Consider the following 17,060-nt stretch of genomic DNA (forward strand, 5'->3'; position numbering starts at 1 on the left):
ACAACACATTATATATTTTTGAAAATACATTTGATTATACGATCAACTGATATAATAACAAAGTAAAATTAATTTACAATAATCTATTAAAATATTAATTTAAATTATCTCTTGATTAAAAATAACAAAAATTCATGTGAGACAATAGTTCATTAATGAAAAATATTGTTTTTATTGTAAATATGGACAGAGTTTACTTGTCTCACGAATAAAAACCGTCTTTGATAACTTATATTTTTCTATACAAAAGTAGGTAATCTAATAATGGATGTTTAATACAAGATTATACAAGTATTTTACTCATGCGATTAACATAATGTTATAATTAATTAATAAAATTAATAAGTATTGATATTTGAATAATTATTTAAAATGATTGATATAGTATAACAAATATATTTAGAATTTAAATATTATTAACATCTCGAAAATAATCAACGTATAGAATGTTTTTGAATTATTACTTTTTAATATAACTTTTGAGTCATCTTTTTATTAATTCAAATTTAAAGTATAACCGTTCATTTTCGATTCTAATTGCTGAGTACTTACGGAGATTTTGTTATAACAAATTTTAAGTGAACTTAATTTATGAAAAAAATTGATGAGTGTAACTTGTTTCCGTATTATGTGTAAACTCGTCAACAAACAAATCTCAGGGTTAAACAAAATTATATATGTAGAGATTAAAACTATAAATATTAGGCAAAAACTTATGTGAGACGGTCTCACGGGTATTATTTGTGAGACGGATCTCTTATTTGGGTCACCCATAAAAGAGTATTACTTTTTATGCTAAGAGTACTATTTTTTATTGTGAATATGGGTATTGTTGACCCGTTGCACAGATTATGATCCGTGAGACGGTCTCACATGAGACTCACTCTAAATATTATTTATAAGTATCAACTAAAACATTAATGTTTGCTTTGATGGGTAGGATTTGATTTTATAAGATAAGAAATAAAATAGAATGATTAATTAATGTTTGCTTTGATGGGTAGGATTTGATTTTATAAGATAAGAAATAAAATAGAATGATTAACTGAGTTTGCAATGGTGAAACGGATTGTGCATGTACTTTTGTGTTAGAAACAGGAAGGTTGAAAATACCAATCAATACTAACATGCCAAATGAATGAATTGATTACTTGCACGAGGTGCCAATATTGGCCTACAAAATGTGATCTCACATTATATATATTTATATATATATGAAGAAAAAACAGAAATATCATGCGTATGAATCTTGATCAACAGTCGAGTATTTTAAAATATAAAAGTATCGGACGAACTGTAGTATCGCTGATGATAACCGCCTCCTCGTATTTTCTCAGCCCACATGACGCTTTTTTTTTATAAAGTGGTATATAATAAATATCATACGAGTAGAACTAACCCTCCTACAATCTTCATTCTTTATCTACAAAAATCTAATCTTTTTCCTCTATATAAATCATCTACCGGTCATACGGAAATTCCAAGTCATTCTCAGCGACTTTGAAGGGTTGAGGATGTTGACCGGAACAGTACAAATTCCACATCCTGAAGTAGGCACGCTCCAAATTCTTCACCTGAAATATGGTAGCAAATGTGTAACGATTTATATCAAAATGCAGAGCACAATAATAGCCTGGTTTTATGATAAGACGACTCACCCATCGTGCAGTGTCGAACAGAGGGCAACTCAGACGGGCCTCCTTGAGTCTGCTGGTAAGATCTTGAAGCTTCGAAGGATTCATGGCCAAAGACACAGCTCTCTCTTCGTACTCTTCCATGCTGTCAAATACGAAGGCACAGATGAGAATGAATTACAAGATGAATTAAATGCTATGCATAAGAGGCAACCATCAACAAGATGTGAAGTTTACCAAAATATAATTTTATACAAATCCCTCCATATTGAAAGCATGGTGAAACACTCAAATCTCAATCCCGATTGGGGATACTGGGTTTCTGGACCTACTTATGGAGGGATTTTATTTCCTTCTTAGAAATCCGGATGGGTTTTGATTCGCGATGACTGGTACAAGCACAGCCCTGAACGCATTACACCCATTTTGGCATGCTCGAGGTGGGGCCAAAATAGGGTGCTGCGTAGGCATACTGGGTTGGTTGGGGGGAGAATTTAATGCTTCCATCCGTTGGGTAAGGATTTCTGAACCAGCACAGTGGGGTTTCCTACTCAGGTAGTTTACTAGAGTTGCATTACACCCGTGACAATAGGCACCCAAATTCCAACATCCACATATTAGGAAACAAAACTAGCTACTAGATAATTACATGTTCAAACACCTACCTATGAACAATCATTTCCTCTCCAACTCCTGTCGCCAAACAGAGCGACCCAGCAACTCTAGTCGCCATTTTCTCGAGAGGAAGAGTGACCATAGGCAGACCAGCCCAAAGAATATCTGTCCCTGTCGTATGTGCGTTGCAAAGAGGCCTATTCAAATGGAAATCAAGAACTGTTGAGAATTCAATTCGATAATATTACGCATTGCCTCAAATGGTTTCTGCTACAACCAAAGTGAATACTTACGTATCAAGAAACAGGTCTGCTAACGAACTGCGCCTAATGTGTTCCTGCTTCATTGCAACATCTGTGAAAATAATTTGGTCTGGTTGCACACCTAGTGAAGCAGCATCTGGGCCATAGAACAACATATTATCAGGAATTGCCTACAAAATATATTCATTTGTCACCAGAAAAAAACTGTAACATACGTGCACGAAGCCTCGTCTCGCCTGCAGCTGGAAATCTAAGAAGCCAAAGTGCACTCTTTGGGACACGCTTAAGGATATTGCACCTGCACAAGTAAACTATTTGCTTATATTTCTGTTTTGCTACATATAATACTCACAAAAATGAAAGCTAAATATGCTACCATGTCGTGAGTATTTCAGGGTCCATCTTGTAAAGTTGATTGAAACAGGCGAATATAAATCTGTCCTCAGGAAGTCCGTAGTCCGATCGCTTGGGTTGGTAGTTTAGATCCAGTACATCACGGTTTTTCTTAAAGACGTAACAGTGTGGGAAAGAATAACACTAATCAATATTAAAAAGTTGTGTGTATGTTTGAGAGAGATCAAGTTCGTAGAGTTTACCTGTTTATAGTCGTTCACAAAATAGCAATGAGGAAGATGAACTATTTTTTCGGAGTATATATGAGAGCAAGACATTGGAGAAACAAACTGCCATAAAACAAAAAACAGTTCAAGACGATAAAGTCATGCCATGCATGCGTAGTAAATTCATATGGGGAAAAAATACACATACCTCATCAGTGACCAAATAATGTATGTAGGTCGCTCCCGTGGTCCCAGGAAATCCCATATAAGAAACCTGGATAGGAGCAGGCTGCATAGCAAATATTTCATTTCTTGCACCCTGCAGTGCATATAGTCAAAGCCTTTTATAATGCAAGAATTCATCAATGTAGAGTTCAAAGAAATGATGACTAACTAGAAAGAAAAAGTGACATTGTGTCAATTTGATACCTTGGTGTACCCATTTAGATTGATGAGCACTTGTATCTGATGTTCATTGATCATCCTTGCTATCATATCAGATGACATGGCAGACACATCAATAAAATGCTCTGCTTCAGATTGGATACGAAGCCTCCATTCAGTGCCATCATTTGGACTCAATGCATAGCAGAATATCTACAAGGGAACCATAAAAAAACATGTTAGAAAAATAAATTTGCTTAACCAACTTAAGCCCAAATCAAGCTCACCTCAACATTTTCTCTATTATGCATGCCAAAAACAGAACCCATTAGATGAGACAATGGATGGTTACCAAAGTCACTGCTTACATATCTGCAAGAGACAAGACATGATTCGGAAAACGTCCTTTCAGTCCCAACAGAGAGGAGATCCAAAAGGAAAATGAGGAAAAGTTTGTGCCAACAAACCCGATCCTTAACCGGCCATTCCTGCCACCACTCTTTACAGGCAATGGAGGTGCATGATTAAAAGGAGGGAGTGAATAGCGAGATGCTACTACCGCAGAATGCGCTGCATATTTTCGACTGCAAACATATACAAGTTCTTCATCAGAAAATTTCATTTGCAATCATAAAACAAAAGAAAAATGGAATAATAAATTTCTCACCTGATCTCCAATGCAAGCATGGGATCAAGGGGATACGCAATCGCATGGAAAGGTTGAACACTTGGGATGACTGACAACTAAATAAGAAGAGAAACTCACATGCTAATCATTAATGACAATAATAAACTGTCAAATGGGAGCAAATGGAAAAAATGAGGGAACTAATAAAATTTTCAAAGGGCGGTAGGAGATGAGCAATTGAGCATATAAAGTTTGCAGAAGAGGACTTTTGACAAACCTTGATCTGTCTCCTAAGTATCCCTTCAACTTCAATAAACATATTCTCCCGATCATCCCAGTCACAGACGCACTGAGATAATCAGTTGAGAACTCAGAACCAAATCAATAAGAAGTCAAAACTGATAACTACTAGCTCACACCAAGTGTAAACAGATGAAGTAACAATGAGATTACAAGAGAGAAATCTCCATGAAAGAAAATACTTTTCCAGCATATGAATCAACCATGTCATTTTCGTATTAAGTTACGTAAATTGTTTTTGATGAACACGTTCAAATCTTAACTCAAACGTCAAGATACATCCAAGCTCTGGTTAGCGAATTGGAGATATACCTGCAAAGTGTGAAGAAGGTTACATGTTGCCTCAGGGAAATCTGGGCGTAACATCAATGCTTGCTTATAGCTTTTAATAGCTGCTTCCACATGACCACTGCAAGCAGCCCACAAGGTAAATAAAACACAGTTCATGCTAATCACCATAAATAGGTCTAAAATGTAGAATAAAAATCTTAAACTGATATTCATTTTGTATAAAGAAAAATTAAATAAAACATAGATTTGTTTTCCTTTCACTCGTCAATAAATTCGGAATAGCAAATAGCTTCAATGGCCGCTTTGATACATAACTGCAGGATTGAAACTAGGTGGATAAAACACACTTTTGATTTGCATGTGATTTCTTAGCCTACAAAATTAAGGACTAAAATTTCCAAGAGAAGAAATGAAAATGTACCTGTCCTTGTAAGCGGAAGCCAAATTTGCATGAGCCTCAGCCATCATTGGTCGGATATCAATAGCACGGAGATAGTCTTGAATCGCCTCGTTAACTCTTCCAATTTCTTTGTAAGTGTTTCCTCGATTAACCAAACCATCTGCAGCTAGTGGATCTATCCTTAGGACCTCGTTGTAGCAAGATATCGCATCTGCATGATTACCCTGTAATCGAAGAAAGTATAATCACACAAAAATTTCGTCTCATTAACATGTGAGCGACAAGTTAGGACTTGAAAACGTATTCACACCCATTATTTTGGATGGCAGCTTCCGCATCAAAAGAATGAATGGAATTAACTAAGGTAAACTATGGTAATTTAGTTTAGGCAACGGCAAAATTTGTAAAAGATATTTGAACTTTGTCAGCCCATGGTTGTTTCTGGTGCCTAAAATATGTGCTCTCTGAAATGGTATTTGTTATATTAAGCTGAGTTGAGTTGGTAGGAACATCTCATTGCATGCATAATATCAAAATTTTGATATTGGTCTCACATAACTTCGATTGGCACAGCCATGCCATTCCTAAAGATGAGAACAATGCACTTTTATTTCATAAACTAATTTAAGCTCTTTAGACCTTTTTTGCAGGAAAAGAACCAGCAACTCACCTGTTGTTTGTATATTATAGCTAAATTATTGAAAGGGGCAGAAAGTCCTGTTGTGACAGATAGTGTTGCCTTGTAGCATTGAGCTGCAGCACTCATCATATTCCTTCAAAGAAATAACAGATGAAATTCGTAAAAATCAAAATGATAAAAAAATATAATTAAAGGCGCGAAAGCAATCTGAAACAAGAACCATATACACAAGTGGAGAACGTTGATACTTGACATACCATTCCATATAAATATTTCCAAGATTGGTTAGAGCTTGAGGATGACTAGGTTGAAGAGATAGGCATTGCTTCAAAAAAACAAACAGCATTTGAATCAAAAAGCAGCAAAAAAAACTACGAAACCACGACCAATTCAATCATGGTGAAAGATAATTTACGCGGTAACAGTGAATTGCATCCTCCACTCTTCCAGCATCTTTCAATGCATTACCCTAGCAGTTGAAAAACATAAAAACAGAACATCACCAAAATGCAACAAGTATTAATTTACTAAACAAAAAGCTAAATCAGCACTATTAATAATATAATAGCAACCAAGTTATTGTACGCCTCCAGGAATCCAGGATCACAAGCAATAGCTCGTTTGTAGTTGATTATTGCCATATCAAGGTTGTTTTCCTCATAGTACACACTTGCCAAGTTGCCTGCAATGGTTGGCATACATCATTGTAAAAAACTCCAACTTCTGGTAATAACACGAAGTACAAAACTCTAAGAGTATAGTCACGTTATCTTAGATAAGTCGGGAACAAACTTAGTGACATTATCTTAGGTGAGCATAAGTCAAACAAACATAATGTGTGATTGCAACAAGATGATATCTAAATATTGAAATATGGCTGCATTTTCCAGCTAAAATTGATGTACTTCTTTAACTTCAAATTAGCCTTTACCGGACATGAAACACTACTCGCTATTTATCCAAACTCAAAATTTCAGCAAAATACTAGTACATATCCTCTGAATTAATTTACCATGTCTAAAAGAGCAAATTGGTCAAGAAACAGTGTCGCACTTGAGGTTCTGTTATTCTAATATAAAAGTACTCACAAAATTAGCAAAAAAGCTAAGTAAATTGGTTTTTGCCAAGTCGTTTCAACCAAAAATTCCCTTGTTGCAATTTTACACCTAAAGTCCAGCTCCCAGATATAATTCAGCCTCAAGCTAACATTTATGAACCCCAGGGATGCACATTTTTTGGCTTAACAGGGTGTTATCCTAAGCTGTTGAGGAGACCAATGATATACGCGATGAATTTCACAATCAGTATTTCAGAACAACAATTTTCAAAAAGGGTGATTCACAAAGTGATCAGCAACAACAGAACTGACCCTATCATGGTGTAAAAATAACTCACCAAAAGCCATTGCACTGTCTGGTCGTGACTGCAGGGCTCGTTGATAACATACAATAGACTCTTGAGGCATTCTCAAGGCCTGGAAAATGTAAAGAAGACTGGTCTTTCCCCGAATTCTTGCCCTTGCATTTTACAGGTACCCAACCTTACAACCAAAATATGTTAGAGTTTACCTTGTAAACATTTCCCAAATTCAAGTAGGCATCAGAAAAGTCAGGCTTCAACTTCACGGCTTCCTGAAAATAGAACAATTACACAGTCAGCAGTAAGCACAAGATCATAAAGCATCCGATTCAGACAAAATATCAAAGCATACATAAATTAGTCAACCTCCAACTCACAAGACCTTTTACATTTTTAAAAGGATAACAAAGATTAATCACATACCTTGTAGTAGTGCAGGGCCCTGTTAAGATCACCCGCCTCCATACAAAGACCAGCAAGATTAGACCACGCAATAGCAAAAGTTGGCTGTATGTGGAGTGCATCCATATAACACTTAGAGGCCTAAGAAGAAAAGACCAATTTAGAAACTTCAATTAGGAAATGATTAATGAGGTCTGTGATCATAAGGCGGTTGCTATTGCACTAAATTTTTCGAATGAAAGTTGCAAAATACGTGAGAAATTTCACCGATATGATTGATAGTGTGTGTTAAACAACAGCTTTGAAAATTCAAATAGATATCACGCCGGAAGTCATAAACCAAAGAGTAAAATAACTAAGAAGCTAATTACACTAACAGCAGGCCGTCAAAAGATGTAATTGTTGTTTAACAGACACAAAATTCCGCCCCCCACCCCCCCTCTCCCAACAAAGATATCCGAGCGAGTAATTATTGAGTAGCTGGAAAATGGCGCCGAGGTAATCTGCTTTATTACCTCTTGCACTAGTCCTTGAGCTTTCATCAGATTTCCAAGGTTACTATGAGCATCAACCTGATAAGTTGTATGTATTGTTGACACAGACGTGAGATTGCCAACACAGTTGATAAGGATGGTAACATAATAAAAAAACAGAAACCTACCAAAAGAGGATTCAGAGCAAGTGATTGACGACAGCATTGGGCTGCCTCATTCAACCTTCCTTTTCTCATGTAAGCACTGGCTAAGTTAGACCATGCATCAGCAAAATTAGGCCGAAGCTGCATATAAAATTTACATCATAAAGTGTGCAGTTAGTTCCAAGATACTAACATCAGCAGATCCTATTACATACAATCTAGGCTAGCACCCATGATAATACTAGTACTAGTATAATAAATATCAAAGTGACAGACAGACCTCAATAGCAATCAAGTAATAACGAATAGCGACATCAATATTGCCTTTCTCCTGCCAGAAAGATATAAATAACATAAGTCAGCAACACCATCAAACCAGAAAGAGTTCCGTGTCAAGAAAAAAAAACCACCACAAAAACTTACTTTCCAAGCATTTGCCATATTCCCATAGCACTCGGCAAAATGTGGATCAATTCTAAGAGCTTCTTCATTCTTCGCAATGCACAAATCGAAGTCATGTAACTATAAAACAAACAGTACAAATTCTAGCTTGAGATGATGTCTTGCTGAAAATGCTAGCTCAAATTTAGTTTCCCAATAATAATACATGTGACATAAAAACATGAAGCAAACAAGTAACCTGATAGTAAACAGCACCCAACAGAAGAAGATTATCAGTGCGTCGCGGATTTCTATCGTACACAGCTTTGCTATGTTCTAATGCCTGCTTATAATTCCCTGCTTTGTAATTCTGATGGGCCAGGTTCAAGAGCATGTCCACGTCAACTGAATAATGAGAAATAAGAGAACAAACCCAGTAAGACTTCATAAACATAATCGTACTCCAGACTAACATATAAATTTAATCAGCAAAGTTTATTGCTCCGTACGTCATCGTGATTTGGCTTCTACCATAGAAACTATCAATTAAACGCTACACATTCTCATCACAGTTCATAATATGCTTTCATGGCCTGACATTTACTCATATATGCTAGATTCAAATAATTACGGGAACCTCCCAAAAAATCGAAAAAGAAGATCCTCAAAACCTGGCATAGTCATATTTGTTTATGGAAGGGCATTTTTTTTATGGAAGGGCATTTTTGTTAATGGTGCCCTAAAATAGTTGCTTTTTTTGTGAGAATCTCAACCGTAAAGATCATGCAATTGGTAAATGTGCATCGTTACAACGAAAATCATATGCTAAAATTTGAATATATCTATTAAGTATGAAACTTCAATAATACTGCAAATACTTATCAATTGGTAAGATTGAGATAACAAGCAGCTGCAAATCCACATTTTCACACAGAATAAGAATTGGGAGTCCTGGGACAATGATTTATACATCCATGCGTTGGAATGTTTAGTTCCCCGACTGCAATAAACTTACTGTAAGTTAATGTGATTTCTCGGGAATATTGAACCATAATCCATGTATTAACTTTGTTATTCCATTAAAATCCATAACTGATGCTTAGAAGATCCTAGGCATGCTCCAGCCTCCCACCATGAGGACTTTTTATTTACACCCAATAGACATGGGTGGCAATAAAACTTATTTTGCTCTTTGTAAAACCTAAGCCATAAATTTGGGTCAAAAAATGGTTCTGGTCCTTCTGGATAGATAACTAGTCAAGCTACACATCGACATAATAGATTTCTAGAAATGTTTTCAACAAAATATTTATAGATCTACAAACATAATTAAAAAAGGACATTTATTTAGAAGCGTTTGTGCATTTAGGATTAAATTTTATTCCCACGTTTTCTTCAAATAAATACTTATTCTCTTCCTCTTCAGAGTCCTTTCAGTTCTCTAGAGATGATTTTGTCCCCCACCCCTGATTGTTTCAAGCGTAGTCTCTTCGTTGCCCCTAACAGCAATAAGTAGCATATGATTCAATAGTTGACGTGAGATATTCCAATTTATAATTTTGGCAGTTGGATTGAAAATAAGGCATCCCATGACTAAAGCTAATTCATAGAGACAGTGTAATTGTATCATTGAACGACTTGAGATAGAACACGCATAGGATTGAATAGCAGCAGAATCTTAAGAAACAAAAAAGGCTTACACTTTAGGGGCTGCATAATTTTTTAGATTTGAATAGCTCTCGGTATTAGTAAGAAGGCTTATGGCATAAAATGCTTTAAGTCAACAAATTTTGTTACCCGGGTTAACAAAAATGGTTGGAGCAATACCAACATTCAAAACCAAAAATTAGGTTAGCCAACAAAACATCCCAAAGCTTTTTTAAGTTTTATATTTTCCCTGAATTCAGTTAACAAATAATTGAAAATGGGAACTTTTAAATTTCTCCAAAAGACTCATAATTCCACAAATCACAAAATAAAGCTCATCAAACACTAAAAACCCTAATTCTTAGTGCACGCAAGGCAAAAAAACAACAAGAAGAAGAACAAGAAGCAAAACGTAATACCAAAATCATAAAACTGAATAAAATCGAACCTTCAGTAGAAAGCTCCGGCTTGACGTTAACCCCGGAGGTAAAAGACAGAGATGGATGGTCTCTGTGATGATCTGCGGCGACATTGTAAGGAGCCCTAGACACCACCTGCGGCTGTTGGTGCTGCCGTTGTACCTGTTGCAGACTCCGGCTGTACTGCCGCGGATCGCTCTGTAACGAGAGCATGTCTCGTGATCTAAACAGCTACTACCTCCGCCGCGCAATTACTCTCATAAAACGGCGGAAGAGCTCGAGATCCGAACGGAGAGAGGGAAATTGGGAAGGAAAAATCCTTGACAAGGGTTTTTTCTAGAGAAAACTGATAAAAGGACAAAAGTTGGAAAGAATATTAGAAAGAAAGTAGAATAGAATAGAATAGAATAAGAAAAGGAAAAATGGAAAAAGAATAGAACGAGATTCGAATAAAACGCACTTTCACCCCTAGAGGTACACGATTTTAACTTTTCGAACCGAAACACTCAAATCTACACCTCATAATTAGTCATACCCCAGATTCCAGTTTTCTTTTCCAAAATCTTATTTTCGTTTTATTTTTTAATTCATTTTATATTTTTTTTATTTAATTAAATTCATCTATTGACTCGTGATGAGTATATCATCCACATGACATAAGAAACATATTACGACTATAAACTTTTTGTTTTTATTTATTATGCATGTTTTATTCTAAAAATTGTAAAGTAATATTTTGTTTTATTTTTTTCTGATAGTCATGTAATTTTTTTTTGCTCATTATCCAAAGAAATGACATATTTTTATAGAATATTACTTAATATATCAGTAAATGAAACAAAATTAAAAATATACAAAACAAATATTATTAATCTCCATATATTATTCATCCATATATTTATCATGTTTTTTATCAGACTTTATTCATCTCGCTCATAGCACCAAACAATCAATCAGCCCAACCATTTCAATTGGATTTGGAATAAGTCCAATTAGCTCCAAAATGAAGCAAAAAACTTGAGCTAAAAGGAAAAAATTTCTCCTAAAAAGATAATACGTACAATCGATATTTTTTAAAACTATAAAATTTCGAAAACGTATACCAACCGGAATATTGTCCGACATTCATGAAAATTCATAGATTTTGCAACACAAATTTGGCTCCAATACGTATGATTGAAATTATATATTGAACTTGAATTGAGAATTGAACATGTTCAGACATATTGTTTGTGAACCATTTGCAAGCTAGTCCTAGTATATTTATTTTATTTTATATTATACAAATAAACGAATTAATTTGTTCTAGTTTTTTTTTTTTTTTTTTGTAAAATCCAGACCTAAAAAATGGAGGTTCAATCTTCGCCCAAAGAGACTACTAATATGGAGTTTTTCCTTTAAATTAAAGATTTTCGAATGTAGTACTCTTTTATTATAAAGTAAACGGAAATCCTTAAACAAAAAGAGAGAGACATATAGTTAACTATATTATTCGCAAACTTTCAAGTGCAAACTGCAAGTATATATATATTACAGGAAAGTAGGGGCCATACTATTTTCCTAGTCCATTTTATTTGATAAAACATATATTTATATCACATTAAACATTTTTGTTTACTACTTATATATATAACGATACACTACTCCAAGAATTAATCTTGTACGTAGTAATGTTCCTATCAACGTCTGCAGCTTGATTGGCATAGCAACAACGTACACCTGCAAACCCCATAGTAGCTAGCTCCGACGACCTCAACAGCCATAAGGTCCACAACGGCGTCTACCACCATAACCTCCACCAGGATAGCCTCCGTATCCACCACCAGGGTAGCCTCCGTAACCACCTCTGGGATATCCACCGTATCCCCTTCCTGGATAGCCACCACCACCGGGATATCCTCCATATCCACCACCGGGATATCCTCCATATCCACCGCCGGGATAGCCTCCATATCCACCACCGGGATACTCTCCATATTGATCACCACCGGGATATTTTGCTTCACCAACCCCGTTTGTCAACTCATCTTTATCATTTGCTGAAAAATAGGCAATATATATTATTATTATTATTATTATTTTCCAAAATTAATATTTCAGAAATTTTTATCCAACCAATAATCCGGCATCTTCAATATGTCCCAAAACCAACAATTTCATAATAATAATAATAATATATGGATATGATGCTTACATGTGTCCAGTGTGTTTGAAGTCTCAGCCAATTCTCTAGCAGCCGCCACTTGAGAGGGAAAATGAAGATATGTAGCCAAGAACAAGCCAAGAAAGAAAATTGCCTTTAAACTCATGTTTGAAAGTAATTTAATTTCTTTTGGTTGAAAATGTTGACACACTCGGATCTCTATTTATACTCTAACATCATTTAAAATTGGGATGCCACTATTTAAGACTAGGCCCCTAATTTAGTTGGTTGTTAGAAACTAGACTTCAATTAACAAGTCAGCGCTATATATATATATATATATATATATATATATATATATATATATATATATATATATATATATATATATATATATATATATAAATAAATTTAGGTGTAACTAATTCCTTAGTGTATATATGGAGAGGGGATGACTATATTTAATCACTTCATTGAAAAAGATGTTTGCGAAGATCATTTTCGACGTTAAAAATATCAATTTTTGAGGATAATGTTTGTAAACTTTCAAAATATTCTAAATTAAATTTTTGAATATATTATATTCCAGATTCTTTAATGCTTTCCATCATAGAGCAGCTTTATTACAACTATCAACAAATTTTGAAAATTCAAAGGCCGACGTTCGGATGAGGATCAACCTTGATGTATATATGTCCACGCTTGCATGCATTAATTGAACTTGCCACTCATATAATATACAGAGACAGAGAGAGGTCGACGTCTCAACTAACAAACACACCGTGAGAGATTAATTAATCACAAATAAATATAAGAGATCTGGTCCGAATTTGTTCCACGGCCAAGGTCGCTGCAGCGCATGCATGCTGTATTCAAATTAAAAGACATAATATTTGAGGGTTAGTTCGATTCTAGCATTGAACTTGTCCGATGTGGTTTACGTTAGTTTGATGGTTTATTGTGTAACGAAAAGGATTGACCTCGCTTAATAGATTTATTTTACTAGATTTATTGAGCCCCTGAATCTATAGCTATTTGTCGACGGATAACGGACAATAATTCGAATGTATAAGTTGATGAAAATCATAATAGATTCTTGGGATGACATCTTTCTCCAAATTAGATTGATGTATTGAAAAGTACTCTTTGATTAATAACGGGACATATTATTATATATATTCATGAAAAGAATTACTTAAAACATCTCTAGATAGAATTTCATAGGCTTATCCAAAATATTGGAACTTTCAGCCAATTCCCTTGCCGCCACTTTCGGAGGAAATGAGAAACGCAGCTAAGAAAAAGACGAGAAATAAAATTGCCTTCGAAGCCATCTTTTTCAGAAATAAATTTGAATTTATTTCACGAAGGTTTTGGTTTGATTTGCTGGCAAATTTAAGTGTCGTTTTATGGGTACACCAAGACTTGCTAAGATTAATTAGGTCTTAGGGGTAGGTCCATAAATTTGTTGGCAGTTGGAAAATGTCTTCGTTGAAAATGACTAATGTCAACTTTTATTAAATACAATCATCCAAGTTGTAAAAATAAGTCTTGGAGTGAGTTTTTATTCATCGTGACTGATGGATGTAATTTTTATGAAATAATTTGTTTTTCTCTATAAAAAAAATTGTACAAATATTAAAAAATAAAATAAAAGCATCTATGGAAAATAAGACATTAATTTAATATAATCGAACATATTTTTGTCCGGTTTCCCTCTGCGCATTAAAGCCTCACATTCATATTGCTATCCTTTTTATTTATTTATTTTCAAAACTAGATTCAATATTAGAAATCATTAACTTTATGAAAGTATTTTATTTGACTTTATCTAGTTCGATGGAAAAGTGATTCATGTGTTTTTACATTTTCTTACATCCCCACAAGGAAAATTTGTAAAATAATATTGATCAACTATTTAATTAAGAAAATGACCTCCTCATAATTGATCGAGATTAAAAAAAAAAAACACAAAATACCCCTTATCTTGCTAATGAAATTTAAAAATCATAAAAATTTTGATTCTTTTTTAATGCAAAATTTTTTTACGAGACCATCAAATGTCAAATTTATGATAAATATCTTCAACTCGGTCTGATAATGAAAAATATCATTTTTTATGTTAAAAATATTATTTTTCATCACAGATGTGGAGCGAGTCGACCTGTCTTACTGTCTACTGATATAAATTCGTGAGATTATCTCATAATTAGAAACCTACTCTTTTTAATATCGATTGAAACTAATTGTATACAGTGCAACGATCAAGTTGATTCATGAACTACTCGACTTAAACTCGATTTTCAATTCATACGATGAGTTGATAATTCGTGATTCAGTGCATGACTTTTATTACGATTCTTATTTAGAGCAACTATGTAGATTATTATGTACATGTAACTACATGTATAGTCAAGATGAAAGGTCGTAGGGATTTTCAGTGTATTTGTAACAAACATTTTTATCTCGTTTTTGATGGAGTTTTATTAAAGGTCAACGACAAGTGAACAATTGGAAAGATCAACAGAAGGCGTGTGGGCTTTCCATCTTTCCAATTGGTTTTGGCGCCTATGCTACTTCGAAATTATTACAAAATAAAAATGAAGGAAAAAAATTAGTTAAATAATCGTATTTAATTTATGTAATAAGCTTACGAGGTAAACCTTGCCAATGATTTTAATTTTTCTGTTATGTGATGATTGTACTGAATTAAGCCCCCAAAATCATAAGTCGATCGACCATCTTTTTTTTCTCTCTCTCTATGATTTATATTCTCACAAAATTATATGTTTATTATAAATCATAATCATCCTACCCACGAATCGAATTGTGCTAATTATTCGAAAATTAACACAACAGAAAAAGTATGTTCGTATATAAAAACATTCCGACAATTTTAAATCCAAATTATCTTAAAATATCATATCATTTGGAAAAATGAAACTTGAGAAAAAGGAATCGATGGAGGTCTCGATCCATGTTATAGATTATTATTTACTTAATCTATAACATGTAGTCGAGGTCATTTGTCTATGGATTTGTGGTCGCTAAGTTAAATGCCTGGCCTCATTACATTCATTTAGCTGAAAATTAAGCGAGAAAATTGAAAATCATATATTTTTATCTAATTAATTTTCTCTAAAGGGTTGGAGGACCTATAAATATCTCCACCAAAAAAGTACCAAAATAATTAGTTTAGGACCAAGCGCTTACCGCTTTTACCAAAAACTATAGCAAATCTTTTAAATCGTACATCAGTTCAAGCACCACGGTTCGATCGTTCTACCAAGCAGGGACAATTATTGTTCCCAACCATCTCTCTCCCAATAATTGGACTCCTTGCAATCAATGGGAATCGAACCCATGATCTTGGCTCTGATACCAATTGTAGGACCGATTGCTTGCAGTTTTTACCAAAACTATAGCTGGTGGTAATGGTGCAACTCAAATCTTTTAAATTGTACAGCAGCTCAACCATCACGGTTCGATTGTTCTATCAAACAGAGACAATTATTACACCCAACCATTAGGAATTAGGTCATGACTTTTGACACTAAAATTATATTACAAAATAAAGATGTTTGTTTTGTACCATATCAATAATATTTTCGAACCTGCTTTGCTTGCCAGGTAGGATAAGCCCGGACAATTGATTAGCTCATAAATAAAAGCTACTAAAAGTTAATAATTTTTCAGGTGGATTCATGAAATCTATTCAAATTCCAAGAAAATCATATTATATTATAATATTGGATAAACTTGCACCATTTTCCTTCTCTTTTATAGCTTTTGGGCATATTTTGTGTGACCTAAATTATATGACAAAAAACCATGTTAGAAAAACTCGATTATATATACGTAAAATTTTAATTGCTACAAGGGCAAAAATAGAATTTTAAATTTTATATTTATTTTACCTAATACGTGATTAATGCTTAATGAATTATCAGTACAATTTACATTGATTGTAATAATTTATATCACTTCAAAATAAAATATAACTCTTATATTAACTTTATCAGATAATACATCTTTATATTATATTTAAATGTTTTATCTTTTTAATTTTCTCTCTATATTTTTTTATATAATTTTATTGTAATTTCTAATTAAGTAATAAATTATAGTATTAGAAGAAGATATGTAAAAAAAAAAATTAACTATATATGCCGTGAAAGAATAACATGATAAGCATAGAATAATATGAAAATATGAAGTTTAATATTAATATATTTTATTTTAATTAAGAATTGAAAGTAAATAGTTTAATAAAATATTTAGAATATTTTATATAAAAAAATTATGAATTTTAATACATTAATAATCTAATAAAATATGAATCTTTTAGAAAAATTCA

At 33.7% G+C, this 17,060-nt stretch overlaps 2 protein-coding genes across 2 annotated transcripts; both read right to left on the minus strand.

The window, feature by feature from the left end:
- Positions 1-1,237: 1,237 nt before the first annotated feature.
- On the minus strand, positions 1,238-10,935 carry LOC140835135 (probable UDP-N-acetylglucosamine--peptide N-acetylglucosaminyltransferase SEC). The gene is made up of 28 exons (XM_073200530.1): positions 10,590-10,935; positions 8,754-8,899; positions 8,537-8,635; positions 8,394-8,444; positions 8,138-8,254; positions 7,992-8,048; positions 7,498-7,617; positions 7,284-7,346; positions 7,111-7,189; positions 6,288-6,397; positions 6,131-6,184; positions 5,973-6,040; positions 5,746-5,848; positions 5,097-5,299; positions 4,697-4,793; positions 4,362-4,433; positions 4,124-4,200; positions 3,924-4,040; positions 3,744-3,828; positions 3,502-3,669; positions 3,281-3,391; positions 3,109-3,195; positions 2,889-3,016; positions 2,728-2,810; positions 2,543-2,648; positions 2,300-2,446; positions 1,659-1,779; positions 1,238-1,574 (listed from the first exon to the last, which is right to left on the minus strand). Exons 1-28 carry the CDS (start codon positions 10,771-10,773, stop codon positions 1,461-1,463), a joined length of 2,967 nt encoding a protein of 988 aa, XP_073056631.1. The 5' UTR covers positions 10,774-10,935; the 3' UTR covers positions 1,238-1,460.
- A 1,099-nt stretch (positions 10,936-12,034) lies between these two features.
- Positions 12,035-12,913, minus strand: LOC140833618 (uncharacterized). The gene is made up of 2 exons (XM_073197949.1): positions 12,755-12,913; positions 12,035-12,599 (listed from the first exon to the last, which is right to left on the minus strand). Exons 1-2 carry the CDS (start codon positions 12,867-12,869, stop codon positions 12,313-12,315), a joined length of 402 nt encoding a protein of 133 aa, XP_073054050.1. The 5' UTR covers positions 12,870-12,913; the 3' UTR covers positions 12,035-12,312.
- Positions 12,914-17,060: the final 4,147 nt, after the last annotated feature.

Source organism: Primulina eburnea, chromosome 6 (genome assembly GCF_022965805.1).
Source record: "Primulina eburnea isolate SZY01 chromosome 6, ASM2296580v1, whole genome shotgun sequence".
Classification (NCBI taxonomy): Eukaryota; Viridiplantae; Streptophyta; class Magnoliopsida; order Lamiales; family Gesneriaceae; genus Primulina; species Primulina eburnea.